Source organism: Staurois parvus, unplaced genomic scaffold (genome assembly GCF_062004578.1).
Source record: "Staurois parvus isolate SC_StPar_1 unplaced genomic scaffold, SC_StPar_1.0 ptg000605l, whole genome shotgun sequence".
NCBI classification, from domain to species: domain Eukaryota; kingdom Metazoa; phylum Chordata; class Amphibia; order Anura; family Ranidae; genus Staurois; species Staurois parvus.
This window is the reverse complement of record NW_028318401.1, coordinates 147,635-162,954: the sequence shown is the minus strand read 5'-3', so window position 1 is coordinate 162,954 and position 15,320 is coordinate 147,635. Positions and strand designations below refer to the sequence as shown.

Here is a 15,320-nt window from a genome sequence, read left to right as displayed (position 1 = left end):
TGATCCTCCTACAGATACATACATTGTCGGGTCATTCATCCCTACTGATCCTCCTACAGATACGTACATTGTCGGGTCATTCATCCCTACTGATCACCCTACAGATACATACATTGTCGGGTCATTCATCCCTACTGATCACCCTACAGATACATACATTGTCGGGTCATTCATCCCTACTGATCACCCTACAGATACATACATTGTCAGGTCATTCATCCCTACTGATCACCCTACAGATACTTACATTGTCAGGTCATTCATCCCTACTGATCCTCCTACAGATACGTACATTGTCAGGTCATTCATCCCTACTGATCACCCTACAGATACGTACATTGTCAGGTCATTCATCCCTACTGATCCTCCTACAGATACATACATTGTCAGGTCATTCATCCCTACTGATCCTCCTACAGATACGTACATTGTCGGGTCATTCATAACTACTGATCCTCCTACAGATACGTACATTGTCGGGTCATTCATCCCTACTGATCCTCCTACAGATACGTACATTGTCGGGTCATTCATCCCTACTGATCACCCTACAGATACGTACATTGTCGGGTCATTCATCCCTACTGATCACCCTACAGATACGTACATTGTCGGGTCATTCATCCCTACTGATCACCCTACAGATACGTACATTGTCGGGTCATTCATCCCTACTGATCACCCTACAGATACGTACATTGTCGGGTCATTCATCCCTACTGATCACCCTACAGATACGTACATTGTCAGGTCATTCATCCCTACTGATCCTCCTACAGATACGTACATTGTCGGGTCATTCATCCCTACTGATCACCCTACAGATACGTACATTGTCGGGTCATTCATCCCTACTGATCACCCTACAGATACGTACATTGTCGGGTCATTCATCCCTACTGATCCTCCTACAGATACGTACATTGTCGGGTCATTCATCCCTACTGATCCTCCTACAGATACGTACATTGTCGGGTCATTCATAACTACTGATCCTCCTACAGATACGTACATTGTCAGGTCATTCATCCCTACTGATCACCCTACAGATACGTACATTGTCGGGTCATTCATCCCTACTGATCACCCTACAGATACGTACATTGTCGGGTCATTCATCCCTACTGATCACCCTACAGATACGTACATTGTCGGGTCATTCATCCCTACTGATCACCCTACAGATACGTACATTGTCGGGTCATTCATCCCTACTGATCCTCCTACAGATACGTACATTGTCGGGTCATTCATCCCTACTGATCACCCTACAGATACGTACATTGTCGGGTCATTCATCCCTACTGATCACCCTACAGATACATACATTGTCAGGTCATTCATCCCTACTGATCACCCTACAGATACTTACATTGTCAGGTCATTCATCCCTACTGATCCTCCTACAGATACGTACATTGTCAGGTCATTCATCCCTACTGATCACCCTACAGATACGTACATTGTCAGGTCATTCATCCCTACTGATCCTCCTACAGATACGTACATTGTCAGGTCATTCATCCCTACTGATCCTCCTACAGATACGTACATTGTCGGGTCATTCATAACTACTGATCCTCCTACAGATACGTACATTGTCAGGTCATTCATCCCTATTGATCACCCTACAGATACATACATTGTCAGGTCATTCATCCCTACTGATCCTCCTACAGATACGTACATTGTCGGGTCATTCATCCCTACTGATCACCCTACAGATACGTACATTGTCGGGTCATTCATCCCTACTGATCACCCTACAGATACGTACATTGTCGGGTCATTCATCCCTACTGATCACCCTACAGATACGTACATTGTCGGGTCATTCATCCCTACTGATCACCCTACAGATACGTACATTGTCAGGTCATTCATCCCTACTGATCCTCCTACAGATACGTACATTGTCGGGTCATTCATCCCTACTGATCACCCTACAGATACGTACATTGTCGGGTCATTCATCCCTACTGATCACCCTACAGATACGTACATTGTCGGGTCATTCATCCCTACTGATCACCCTACAGATACATACATTGTCAGGTCATTCATCCCTACTGATCACCCTACAGATACTTACATTGTCAGGTCATTCATCCCTACTGATCCTCCTACAGATACATACATTGTCAGGTCATTCATCCCTACTGATCACCCTACAGATACATACATTGTCAGGTCATTCATCCCTACTGATCACCCTACAGATACGTACATTGTCAGGTCATTCATCCCTACTGATCCTCCTACAGATACGTACATTGTCAGGTCATTCATCCCTACTGATCACCCTACAGATACATACATTGTCAGGTCATTCATCCCTACTGATCCTCCTACAGATACGTACATTGTCAGGTCATTCATCCCTACTGATCACCCTACAGGTACGTACATTGTCAGGTCATTCATCCCTACTGATCACCCTACAGATACGTACATTGTCAGGTCATTCATCCCTACTGATCACCCTACAGATACGTACATTGTCAGGTCATTCATCCCTACTGATCACCCTACAGATACGTACATTGTCAGGTCATTCATCCCTACTGATCCTCCTACAGATACATACATTGTCAGGTCATTCATCCCTACTGATCACCCTACAGATACATACATTGTCAGGTCATTCATCCCTACTGATCCTCCTACAGATACATACATTGTCAGGTCATTCATCCCTACTGATCCTCCTACAGATACGTACATTGTCAGGTCATTCATCCCTACTGATCACCCTACAGATACGTACATTGTCAGGTCATTCATCCCTACTGATCCTCCTACAGATACGTACATTGTCAGGTCATTCATCCCTACTGATCCTCCTACAGATACATACATTGTCGGGTCATTCATCCCTACTGATCACCCTACAGATACGTACATTGTCGGGTCATTCATCCCTACTGATCACCCTACAGATACGTACATTGTCAGGTCATTCATCCCTACTGATCCTCCTACAGATACGTACATTGTCAGGTCATTCATCCCTACTGATCCTCCTACAGATACGTACATTGTCGGGTCATTCATCCCTACTGATCCTCCTACAGATACGTACATTGTCGGGTCATTCATCCCTACTGATCACCCTACAGATACGTACATTGTCGGGTCATTCATCCCTACTGATCACCCTACAGATACGTAGATTGTCGGGTCATTCATCCCTACTGATCACCCTACAGATACGTAGATTGTCGGGTCATTCATCCCTACTGATCACCCTACAGATACGTACATTGTCAGGTCATTCATCCCTACTGATCCTCCTACAGATACGTACATTGTCAGGTCATTCATCCCTACTGATCCTCCTACAGATACATACATTGTCAGGTCATTCATCCCTACTGATCACCATACAGATACGTACATTGTCAGGTCATTCATCCCTACTGATCCTCCTACAGATACATACATTGTCAGGTCATTCATCCCTACTGATCACCCTACAGATACATACATTGTCAGGTCATTCATCCCTACTGATCCTCCTACAGATACATACATTGTCAGGTCATTCATCCCTACTGATCACCCTACAGATACATACATTGTCAGGTCATTCATCCCTACTGATCACCATACAGATACGTACATTGTCAGGTCATTCATCCCTACTGATCACCCTACAGATACATACATTGTCAGGTCATTCATCCCTACTGATCACATTACAGATACATACATTGTCGGGTCATTCATCCCTACTGATCACCCTACAGATACATACATTGTCAGGTCATTCATCCCTACTGATCACCCTACAGATATGTACATTGTCGGGTCATTCATCCCTACTGATCACCCTACAGATACGTACATTGTCAGGTCATTCATCCCTACTGATCCTCCTACAGATACGTACATTGTTGGGTCATTCATCCCTACTGATCACCCTACAGATACGTACATTGTCTGGTCATTCATCCCTACTGATCACCCTACAGATACGTACATTGTCGGGTCATTCATCCCTACTGATCCTCCTACAGATACGTACATTGTCGGGTCATTCATAACTACTGATCCTCCTACAGATACGTACATTGTCGGGTCATTCATCCCTACTGATCCTCCTACAGATACGTACATTGTCGGGTCATTCATCCCTACTGATCACCCTACAGATACGTACATTGTCGGGTCATTCATCCCTACTGATCACCCTACAGATACGTACATTGTCGGGTCATTCATCCCTACTGATCACCCTACAGATACGTACATTGTCGGGTCATTCATCCCTACTGATCACCCTACAGATACGTACATTGTCGGGTCATTCATCCCTACTGATCCTCCTACAGATACGTACATTGTCGGGTCATTCATCCCTACTGATCACCCTACAGATACGTACATTGTCTGGTCATTCATCCCTACTGATCACCCTACAGATACGTACATTGTCGGGTCATTCATCCCTACTGATCCTCCTACAGATACGTACATTGTCGGGTCATTCATAACTACTGATCCTCCTACAGATACGTACATTGTCGGGTCATTCATCCCTACTGATCCTCCTACAGATACGTACATTGTCGGGTCATTCATCCCTACTGATCACCCTACAGATACGTACATTGTCGGGTCATTCATCCCTACTGATCACCCTACAGATACGTACATTGTCGGGTCATTCATCCCTACTGATCACCCTACAGATACGTACATTGTCGGGTCATTCATCCCTACTGATCACCCTACAGATACGTACATTGTCGGGTCATTCATCCCTACTGATCCTCCTACAGATACGTACATTGTCGGGTCATTCATCCCTACTGATCACCCTACAGATACGTACATTGTCGGGTCATTCATCCCTACTGATCACCCTACAGATACATGCATTGTCAGGTCATTCATCCCTACTGATCACCCTACAGATACTTACATTGTCAGGTCATTCATCCCTACTGATCCTCCTACAGATACGTACATTGTCGGGTCATTCATCCCTACTGATCACCCTACAGATACGTACATTGTCGGGTCATTCATCCCTACTGATCCTCCTACAGATACGTACATTGTCAGGTCATTCATCCCTACTGATCCTCCTACAGATACATACATTGTCGGGTCATTCATCCCTACTGATCACCCTACAGATACGTACATTGTCGGGTCATTCATCCCTACTGATCACCCTACAGATACGTACATTGTCAGGTCATTCATCCCTACTGATCCTCCTACAGATACGTACATTGTCAGGTCATTCATCCCTACTGATCCTCCTACAGATACGTACATTGTCGGGTCATTCATCCCTACTGATCCTCCTACAGATACGTACATTGTCGGGTCATTCATCCCTACTGATCACCCTACAGATACGTACATTGTCGGGTCATTCATCCCTACTGATCACCCTACAGATACGTACATTGTCGGGTCATTCATCCCTACTGATCACCCTACAGATACGTACATTGTCAGGTCATTCATCCCTACTGATCCTCCTACAGATACGTACATTGTCAGGTCATTCATCCCTACTGATCCTCCTACAGATACATACATTGTCAGGTCATTCATCCCTACTGATCACCATACAGATACGTACATTGTCAGGTCATTCATCCCTACTGATCCTCCTACAGATACATACATTGTCAGGTCATTCATCCCTACTGATCACCCTACAGATACATACATTGTCAGGTCATTCATCCCTACTGATCCTCCTACAGATACATACATTGTCAGGTCATTCATCCCTACTGATCACCCTACAGATACATACATTGTCAGGTCATTCATCCCTACTGATCACCATACAGATACGTACATTGTCAGGTCATTCATCCCTACTGATCACCCTACAGATACATACATTGTCAGGTCATTCATCCCTACTGATCACCCTACAGATACATACATTGTCAGGTCATTCATCCCTACTGATCACATTACAGATACATACATTGTCGGGTCATTCATCCCTACTGATCACCCTACAGATACATACATTGTCAGGTCATTCATCCCTACTGGTCCTCCTACAGATACATACATTGTCAGGTCATTCATCCCTACTGATCACCCTACAGATACATACATTGTCAGGTCATTCATCCCTACTGATCACCCTACAGATACATACATTGTCAGGTCATTCATCCCTACTGATCACATTACAGATACATACATTGTCGGGTCATTCATCCCTACTGATCCTCCTACAGATACATACATTGTCAGGTCATTCATCCCTACTGAGCACGCTACACATTTTTACATTATGTGCTGAAACAAAATAAACAGGGAGCTTGCCCGGAAGCCGTGCCGGATGGATCTGTGACACATTAGGTCTCCTCATAACCTGCTTCTTTTTCACTATTTTGAGGAATTTGCTACACTTCAGGTAGGAAAGCTCAAGATTTCCCGCAACACTAAATCGGGGTACCCGGCCATCCTGCTCGAATGGCCACCCCGACAATCCGCTCCTTCTTTCATCTCAGGAGCCGAGTATTGTACAGCTGGAGGAAGTATACTTACCTCAGACCCACTCCTCTCTAATTACTCCTGGTCGCCCACCGGGTCTAAATGCTGAGACTATGCAGCACCACCTGCGAGAATGAGCATTGGACGGGCCCTCAGCACCTCACCACCTCTGCCTCCGGAACATGATGACTCCTCCGCAACTTCCATTCTGCATCAGACGCCCTCTACTCCTTCACTCTCCTGCCTTGATGACACTTCCCGTGGGGTGAGCAAGTTGCCCATATCACTGAACACTCTGGTCCCTGCTCCTTTATCTGCTGTCTCCTCTCCTCTCTCCCCTCTCCATCCAGAGGCACAGGATCCTTCCCCTGTGGACTCTGCTACTCCCTTCACCCATTCTCCTAAACCTCAGAGGCCATCAAGATCCAGGGAATCCAGCAAGTACAGACCCCTTACACTCTCTGCCCCTGCTACATAGAGTTTTGTCCAGCAATCCCCCTCATGCCATGGCCCCGCTCTCTCCATCTCAGCCACAAGTGTCCACAAGGAGCCCTGGGACACTTCCCCAATACAAAATTCTGTCTTGACCTATCGGCCCTGTACTCTAGGGTCACAGCAACTAACCTATGTTAAGGACCTTTCTTCTGCCTCTATACCCCCTGGCTCTCAAGGCCATTACCCTGGAAGGACTATTTAAGCTCCATACCCACAAAAGGACAATATTAGACAGTTACTCCATGATATCAAAGAAACTTGCCGCACAGAAATACAAGCCTTGCAGATGGATATTCACCATCTGGCTGAGAGGGTGGAGTTGAGGAGGACTTGCAAACCACTAAACTTGATGTTCACAAAGTCCAAGACCATCTTACTGATCACCGTTTTTTGCTTTGTGATATGCAAAGACATTTGGAAGACCTAGACAATAGGGGCCACAGAAATAACATTAGAGTCCTAGGCCTTCCAGAACCAGCAGACGCGAAAGACCTCAAAGCTGTACTTCAACAGTTGTTTAACAACCTACTTGGGGAACCCTGTACCCAGCACATAAAAATGGATAGGGCCTACAGGGTTCTCCGTCCTAAGGGTACCCTATGCAGACCTCGAGATATCATATGCCTCATCCATTCATACACTCTTAAGGAGGATATCATGACAAAGGCTAGATCTACAAGCATAATTAACTTTGAAGGCACCCCGATTCAACTTTAACCAGATCTCTCTTGGATGACCCTCCAGAAAAGATGACTTTTTCTACCTCTGTTGTCTCTATTACATGAGAATAACATCATCTACAATTGGGGTTTTCCCTTTAGTCTAACGGCGAAGAGTAATGGAAAATCTGCAGTATTGAGATTACCTGAGGATTTCCCTGCCCTTTGTGAAGCCTTCGATCTTCCACAAACTGATCTCCCCGGATGGGACTTTTTATCACCAATACCCTCTCCTCCAGCAGTGTGGATGAAGATCTCTCCTAGGAAACGCCTCAGGCCTTCTAGTTCTCCCCACAAGTCTCCAAAACAGAAGCCTATCTGAACTGGTTCCCCTGTGCTGTTGAATTCCCTACTTTTCTTGTTTCTCCTCAGACTGGTAACATCTGTTATTAATATTTGAGATGGGGACCGGGGAGAGGTGCAGACTTCTATTCTATTCTATTCTATTCTATTCTCTCTTTCCTTCTTCAATATATATATTAAAATGTGGGTTCCTCAATTCTAGGCCGCGATTTAGCAGGGCTGCGTGAGGTGGGTGATAGGGGAGGAGAGGACTCACCTGGATCACCATCATAGAGAGGCACCAGGAGCCTGGGGACCTGCATGTATGTGGTCTGTTCCTCTGTAGGAGCAGAATAGGCCACCAGCGCCATCTTGGATTCTGGATTCCCAGGAGGGGAAAAATCTATCAGCCTTTGTGGCTGGGCGGGTGATTTACGGTGCCGGGGCATCGGACTGGAGGGAACAGGGGACTGTACCCTGTATTGTAGGGCTTCGGTGTCCTGCTAGTTGCTGTGGAGGCTGAAGTGGCGGAGGAGCTCTGCTGTGGAGCGTCCATGCAAGAAGTCAGGAGGACACACCACACCACCAAGCAGCCCTCTTTTGAGATGGGGACCGGGGAGAGGCGCAGACTTCTATTCTTTCTCTTTCCTTCTTCAATATATATATTATCTTAATTTTACTGTGGTTTTGTCTGGTTGTATAGCTTTAATTTTGTTTTTCTTTGGTTTTTTTTCTGACCTATTAATGCCTTATGGGAATCCTAAACTGTTTTTAGCACATCGTACACGTTCGATCACATGTGTCAGCTATATACCCGTTTTCTACAGGTATTTCTGCGTAGATTCTTGCTAGGCTTTCTGAATAATGGCCTTTTCTCAGAATGGTAATTTGGAATACTTACATCATTGGTGCGATGCCCTTTCCACGTGTACAATCTTTGCTGGGAAGGGTTAAGATTCCTCTTCCTATGCTGAGTTGTCCAGTTTTTGTACATCTGTTTTCCTATCCTTGTCTTTGCACACCTGTACTTTGTTTTAATAATGAAAATGTTAAATAAAAATCGTTATTTATTAAAAAAAAGAAAAGAAACGGTCTTTTTCCCATTGTCCCCTCCTTCTAATCTCTTTACAGCTCTGTGTAGGAAGTCAGACTGGACAGAGGCGAAGTTGGTTCCAGAGAAGACATTTTATGATATTGGGGATACAGTGACAGTAAATTGTGTGGCTGGATATCACAATCCCTACCCCTCCCTACAATGTGTGAAGAGTGGAACCTCCATTAGGTGGGATAATCCTCCACTATGTATAGGTGAGTAGTAAACCTCAATATACAGACTACAGGAACCCAGACCAACCAATCAGCAGCCACCTCTCTTTGGTGTGACTCATCTAAACTGATGTAACATAAAACCTGATTGGTGCATTGCCCTCTACACCTCATTCCTGTCTGTACGGCCTTATTACATACATAGCCCTGTATATTAGATACACTTTGTATAGTGAACATGGGAATACTGGATGCTGTCCAACTCAATCTCCATCTATCATTGTAATCAGAACCGATATCAGCGAACCCCATGGGGGGGCGATGTGATTATACATCACACTTAATGCTGATATCATCTACAATCTTCCCATGGAGACTTCCCTGACTTCTCTTCAAAGTGTCAATAACTGCTTGATGGAAAAATACACGTTGCTGCTAAAACCAACAGAAAAAAACGTATCTACATTGAATTGAATACAATGAGTAAAATGAAATGAATCAGATTGGGGCGCTTCTGCTGTATGTAAGCCAAGATAATTGTACAAGAAAATAATCAGTTCCTCTGTGCATGCTGTCGCTGAGACTGTCCCTGAAAATCGGACTGTTCTGTAACACCGTGTGCAGCTTTAAGGCGCCCCCCAAGCCTGGAGTCTAAAGGATTTGTGTATATTCAATGTTGTCCTCAAAGCCACATGAGAAGGACCCCGACCCTACTAGACGTGTGTGAGCCGTTTTGTTCCCAAACAAAATTCAGACAAAATTTTCATTATTGGGAGATTCAGATGTATCAGAATTTCTAAACTGCAATAGTCACAAATTTAAACAAATCCAAAATAAAGAAATAAAATTTTGTCCAAAATAACAGATTATCTACATTTGAATGAAATGTGAAATGAAAACTTATTGCTGATATGTAATAGAATATAGCCATCTTCTGAAATAGAATAGAATATAAAAAGAATAGAATTGAATAAAACAGAAAAGAATAGAGAAAATGAATAGAAAATAAAGGAATGGAATAGAAAAGTATAGAATAAAAACACAGAATAGAACAAAATACATTGTCAGGTCATTCATCCCTACTGATCACCCTACAGATACGTACATTGTCGGGTCATTCATCCCTACTGATCACCCTACAGATACGTACATTGTCGGGTCATTCATCCCTACTGATCACCCTACAGATACGTACATTGTCGGGTCATTCATCCCTACTGATCACCCTACAGATACGTACATTGTCGGGTCATTCATCCCTACTGATCACCCTACAGATACGTACATTGTCGGGTCATTCTTCCCTGCTGATCCCCCTACAGATACGTACATTGTCGGGTCATTCATCCCTGCTGATCACCCTACAGATACGTACATTGTCGGGTCATTCATCCCTACTGATCACCCTACAGATACGTACATTGTCGGGTCATTCATCCCTACTGATCACCCTACAGATACGTACATTGTCGGGTCATTCATCCCTACTGATCACCCTACAGATACGTACATTGTCGGGTCATTCTTCCCTACTGATCCCCCTACAGATAAGTACATTGTCGGGTCATTCATCCCTACTGATCACCCTACAGATACGTACATTGTCAGGTCATTCATCCCTACTGATCACCCTACAGATACATACATTGTCAGGTCATTCATCCCTACTGATCCTCTTACAGATACATACATTGTCGGGTCATTCATCCCTAATGATCACCCTACAGATACATACATTGTCGGGTCATTCATCCCTACTGATCCTCTTACAGATACATACATTGTCAGGTCATTCATCCCTACTGATCCTCCTACAGATACGTACATTGTCAGGTCATTCATCCCTACTGATCCTCCTACAGATACATACATTGTCGGGTCATTCATCCCTACTGATCACCCTACAGATACGTACATTGTCGGGTCATTCATCCCTACTGATCACCCTACAGATACGTACATTGTCGGGTCATTCATCCCTACTGATCACCCTACAGATACATACATTGTCAGGTTATTTATCCCTACTGATCACCCTACAGATACGTACATTGTCAGGTCATTCATCCCTACTGATCACCCTACAGATACATACATTGTCAGGTCATTCATCCCTACTGATCCTCTTACAGATACATACATTGTCGGGTCATTCATCCCTACTGATCCTCTTACAGATACATACATTGTCGGGTCATTCATCCCTACTGATCACCCTACAGATACGTACATTGTCAGGTCATTCATCTCTACTGATCCTCCTACAGATACGTACATTGTCAGGTCATTCATCCCTACTGATCACCCTACAGATACGTACATTGTCGGGTCATTCATCCCTACTGATCACCCTACAGATACGTACATTGTCGGGTCATTCATCCCTACTGATCACCCTACAGATACGTACATTGTCGGGTCATTCATCCCTACTGATCACCCTACAGATACGTACATTGTCGGGTCATTCCTCCCTACTGATCACCCTACAGATACGTACATTGTCGGGTCATTCATCCCTACTGATCCTCCTACAGATACATACATTGTCAGGTCGTTCATCCCTACTGATCCTCCTACAGATACATACATTGTCGGGTCATTCATCCCTACTGATCACCCTACAGATACATACATTGCCAGGTCGTTCATCCCTACTGATCCTCCTACAGATACATACATTGTCAGGTCATTCATCCCTACTGACCACCCTACAGATACATACATTGTCAGGTCGTTCATCCCTACTGATCCTCCTACAGATACATACATTGTCGGGTCATTCATCCCTACTGATCCTCCTAGAGATACATACATTGTCAGGTCATTCATCCCTACTGATCACCCTACAGATACATACATTGTCAGGTCATTCCTCCCTACTGATCACCCTACAGATACGTACATTGTCGGGTCATTCATCCCTACTGATCACCCTACAGATACATACATTGTCAGGTCGTTCATCCCTACTGATCCTCCTACAGATACATACATTGTCGGGTCATTCATCCCTACTGATCACCCTACAGATACATACATTGTCAGGTTATTCATCCCTACTGACCACCCTACAGATACATACATTGTCAGGTCATTCATCCCTACTGACCACCCTACAGATACATACATTGTCGGGTCGTTCATCCCTACTGATCCTCCTACAGATACATACATTGTCGGGTCATTCATCCCTACTGATCCTCCTAGAGATACATACATTGTCAGGTCATTCATCCCTACTGATCACTCTACAGATACATACATTGTCAGGTCATTCATCCCTACTGATCCTCCTACAGATACATACATTGTCAGGTCATTCATCCCTACTGATCACTCTACAGATACATACATTGTCAGGTCATTCATCCCTACTGATCCTCCTACAGATACGTACATTGTCAGGTCATTCATCCATACTGATCACCCTACAGATACATACATTGTCAGGTCATTCATCCCTACTGATCACCCTACAGATACGTACATTGTCGGGTCATTCATCCCTACTGATCACCCTACAGATACGTACATTGTCGGGTCATTCATCCCTACTGATCACCCTACAGATACGTACATTGTCGGGTCATTCATCCCTACTGATCACCCTACAGATACGTACATTGTCGGGTCATTCATCCCTACTGATCACCCTACAGATACGTACATTGTCGGGTCATTCATCCCTACTGATCACCCTACAGATACGTACATTGTCAGGTCATTCATCCCTACTGATCCTCCTACAGATACATACATTGTCAGGTCATTCATCCCTACTGACCACCCTACAGATACGTACATTGTCGGGTCGTTCATCCCTACTGATCCTCCTACAGATACATACATTGTCGGGTCATTCATCCCTACTGATCCTCCTAGAGATACATACATTGTCAGGTCATTCATCCCTACTGATCACTCTACAGATACATACATTGTCAGGTCATTCATCCCTACTGATCCTCCTACAGATACATACATTGTCAGGTCATTCATCCCTACTGATCACTCTACAGATACATACATTGTCAGGTCATTCATCCCTACTGATCCCCCTACAAATACGTACATTGTCAGGTCATTCATCCATACTGATCACCCTACAGATACATACATTGTCAGGTCATTCATCCCTACTGACCACCCTACAGATACGTACATTGTCAGGTCATTCATCCCTACTGATCACCCTACAGATACGTACATTGTCGGGTCATTCATCCCTACTGATCACCCTACAGATACGTACATTGTCGGGTCATTCATCCCTACTGATCACCCTACAGATACGTACATTGTCGGGTCATTCATCCCTACTGATCACCCTACAGATACGTACATTGTCGGGTCATTCATCCCTACTGATCACCCTACAGATACGTACATTGTCGGGTCATTCATCCCTACTGATCCTCCTACAGATACATACATTGTCAGGTCATTCATCCCTACTGATCACCCTACAGATACGTACATTGTCTGGTCATTCATCCCTACTGATCACCCTACAGATACATACATTTTGTACTAAAAGAAAATAAATAGTCTCTTCCCCATTGTCCCATTCTTCTAATCTCTTTACAGCTCTGTGTAGGAAGCCGGAGTGGACAATACTGAAGATGGATCCAGAGAAGACATTTTATGATATTGGGGATACAGTGACAGTAAATTGTTCGTTTGGATATCACCCTTCCTACCCCTCTGTACAATGTGTGAAGAGTGGAACCTCCATTGGGTGGGATAATCCTCCAGATTGTGTAGGTGAGTAGTAAACCTCAATATACAGACTACAGGAACCCAGACCAACCAATCAGCAGCCACCTCTCTTTGGTGTGACTCTTCTAAACTGATGTAACATAAAACCTGATTGGTGCATTGCCCTCTACACCTCATTCCTGTCTGTACGGCCTTATTACATACATACAGAGCATCCAGAAAGTATTCCCAGCACTTAACTTTTGTCACATTTTGTTATGTTACGGCCTTATTCCAAAATGGATGAAACTCATTTTTTCCTCAGCATTTTACAAACAATAACCCTTAATGACAATGTGAAAGAAGCTAGTTTTTGAAATCTTTGCAATTTGTTAAAAAAAAAAAAAAACATGTTCACAAGTATCCCAGCCTTTGCCCAATACTTTGTTGAAGCCCCTTTAGCACCAATTCCAGCCTCGAGTCGTTTTGAGTATGATGCTACAAGCATGGCACACCTTTTTTGAGACAATTTCTCCCATTCTTCTTTGCAGTACCTCTCAAGCTCCATCAGGTTGGATGGGGAGCGGCGGTGCACAGCCATTTTCAGATCTCTCCAGAGATGTTCAATTGGGTTTAAGTCTGGCTGGGCCACTCCAGGACATTCACAGAGTTGGCCCGTAGCCACTCCTTTGCTATGTGGGCTGTGTGCTCACGGTCATTGTCTTGTTGAAAGATGAACCGTCGCCCCAGTCTAAGGTACGGAGCGCTCTGGAACAGATTTTCATCAAGGATGTCTCTGTACATTACTGCATTCATCTTTCCTTTGATCCTGACTAGTCTCCAAGTTCCTGCCTCTGAAAAACATCCCCACAGCATGATGCTGCCACCACCATGCTTCACTGTAGGAATGGTATTGGCCAGGTGGTCAGCGGTGCCTGGTTTCCTCCAGACTTGACACTTGGCATTCAGGCCAAAGAGTTCAATCTTTGTTTCATCAGACCAGAGAGTTTTGTTTCTCATGGTCTGAGAGTCCCTCAAGTGCTTTTTGGCAAACGCTGTACCGAGTGTCTACCCCCATGATGGGATTCGCGCTGGCTCCTTATCTCTGAAGTCCCTTTGAGGACTACATGCCTGATTTTATTCGCTGTTTGTGAGTACCATTCTTTATTAATAAAATTTGGTTACTGAGGTACTGCGCAAGGTTGGTGCACTTCTCGTTTTTGTTTCACTTTGCAGTATTGGTCGGGCTTCCCCAGCCTTGTTTGGAGCTGCACAACCTTGTATGCACTGGTGGTCGCTTTTTTCTGGTTTTGGTACCATCTACTCGCCACCGGCCTGGGTCCTTGAGCGCAGGAGAAATCGCATCTGGGCTTT

At 44.4% G+C, this 15,320-nt stretch overlaps 1 protein-coding gene and 1 pseudogene across 2 annotated transcripts in view; both read left to right on the top strand.

Annotated features, from left to right (window-relative positions):
• LOC149449727 (complement factor H-like) overlaps window positions 1-15,320 on the top strand; it is a 169,447-nt gene that overhangs the window by 17,022 nt on the left and 137,105 nt on the right. For both annotated transcript variants that reach the window (XM_089692804.1, XM_089692805.1), the window contains exons 4-5: window positions 9,111-9,287; window positions 13,836-14,012. In XM_089692804.1, the coding sequence (XP_089548930.1) occupies window positions 9,111-9,287; window positions 13,836-14,012 (354 nt within the window). The remainder of the gene's footprint in view (window positions 1-9,110; window positions 9,288-13,835; window positions 14,013-15,320) is intronic.
• On the top strand, window positions 6,617-8,019 carry LOC149449728 (uncharacterized; annotated as a pseudogene).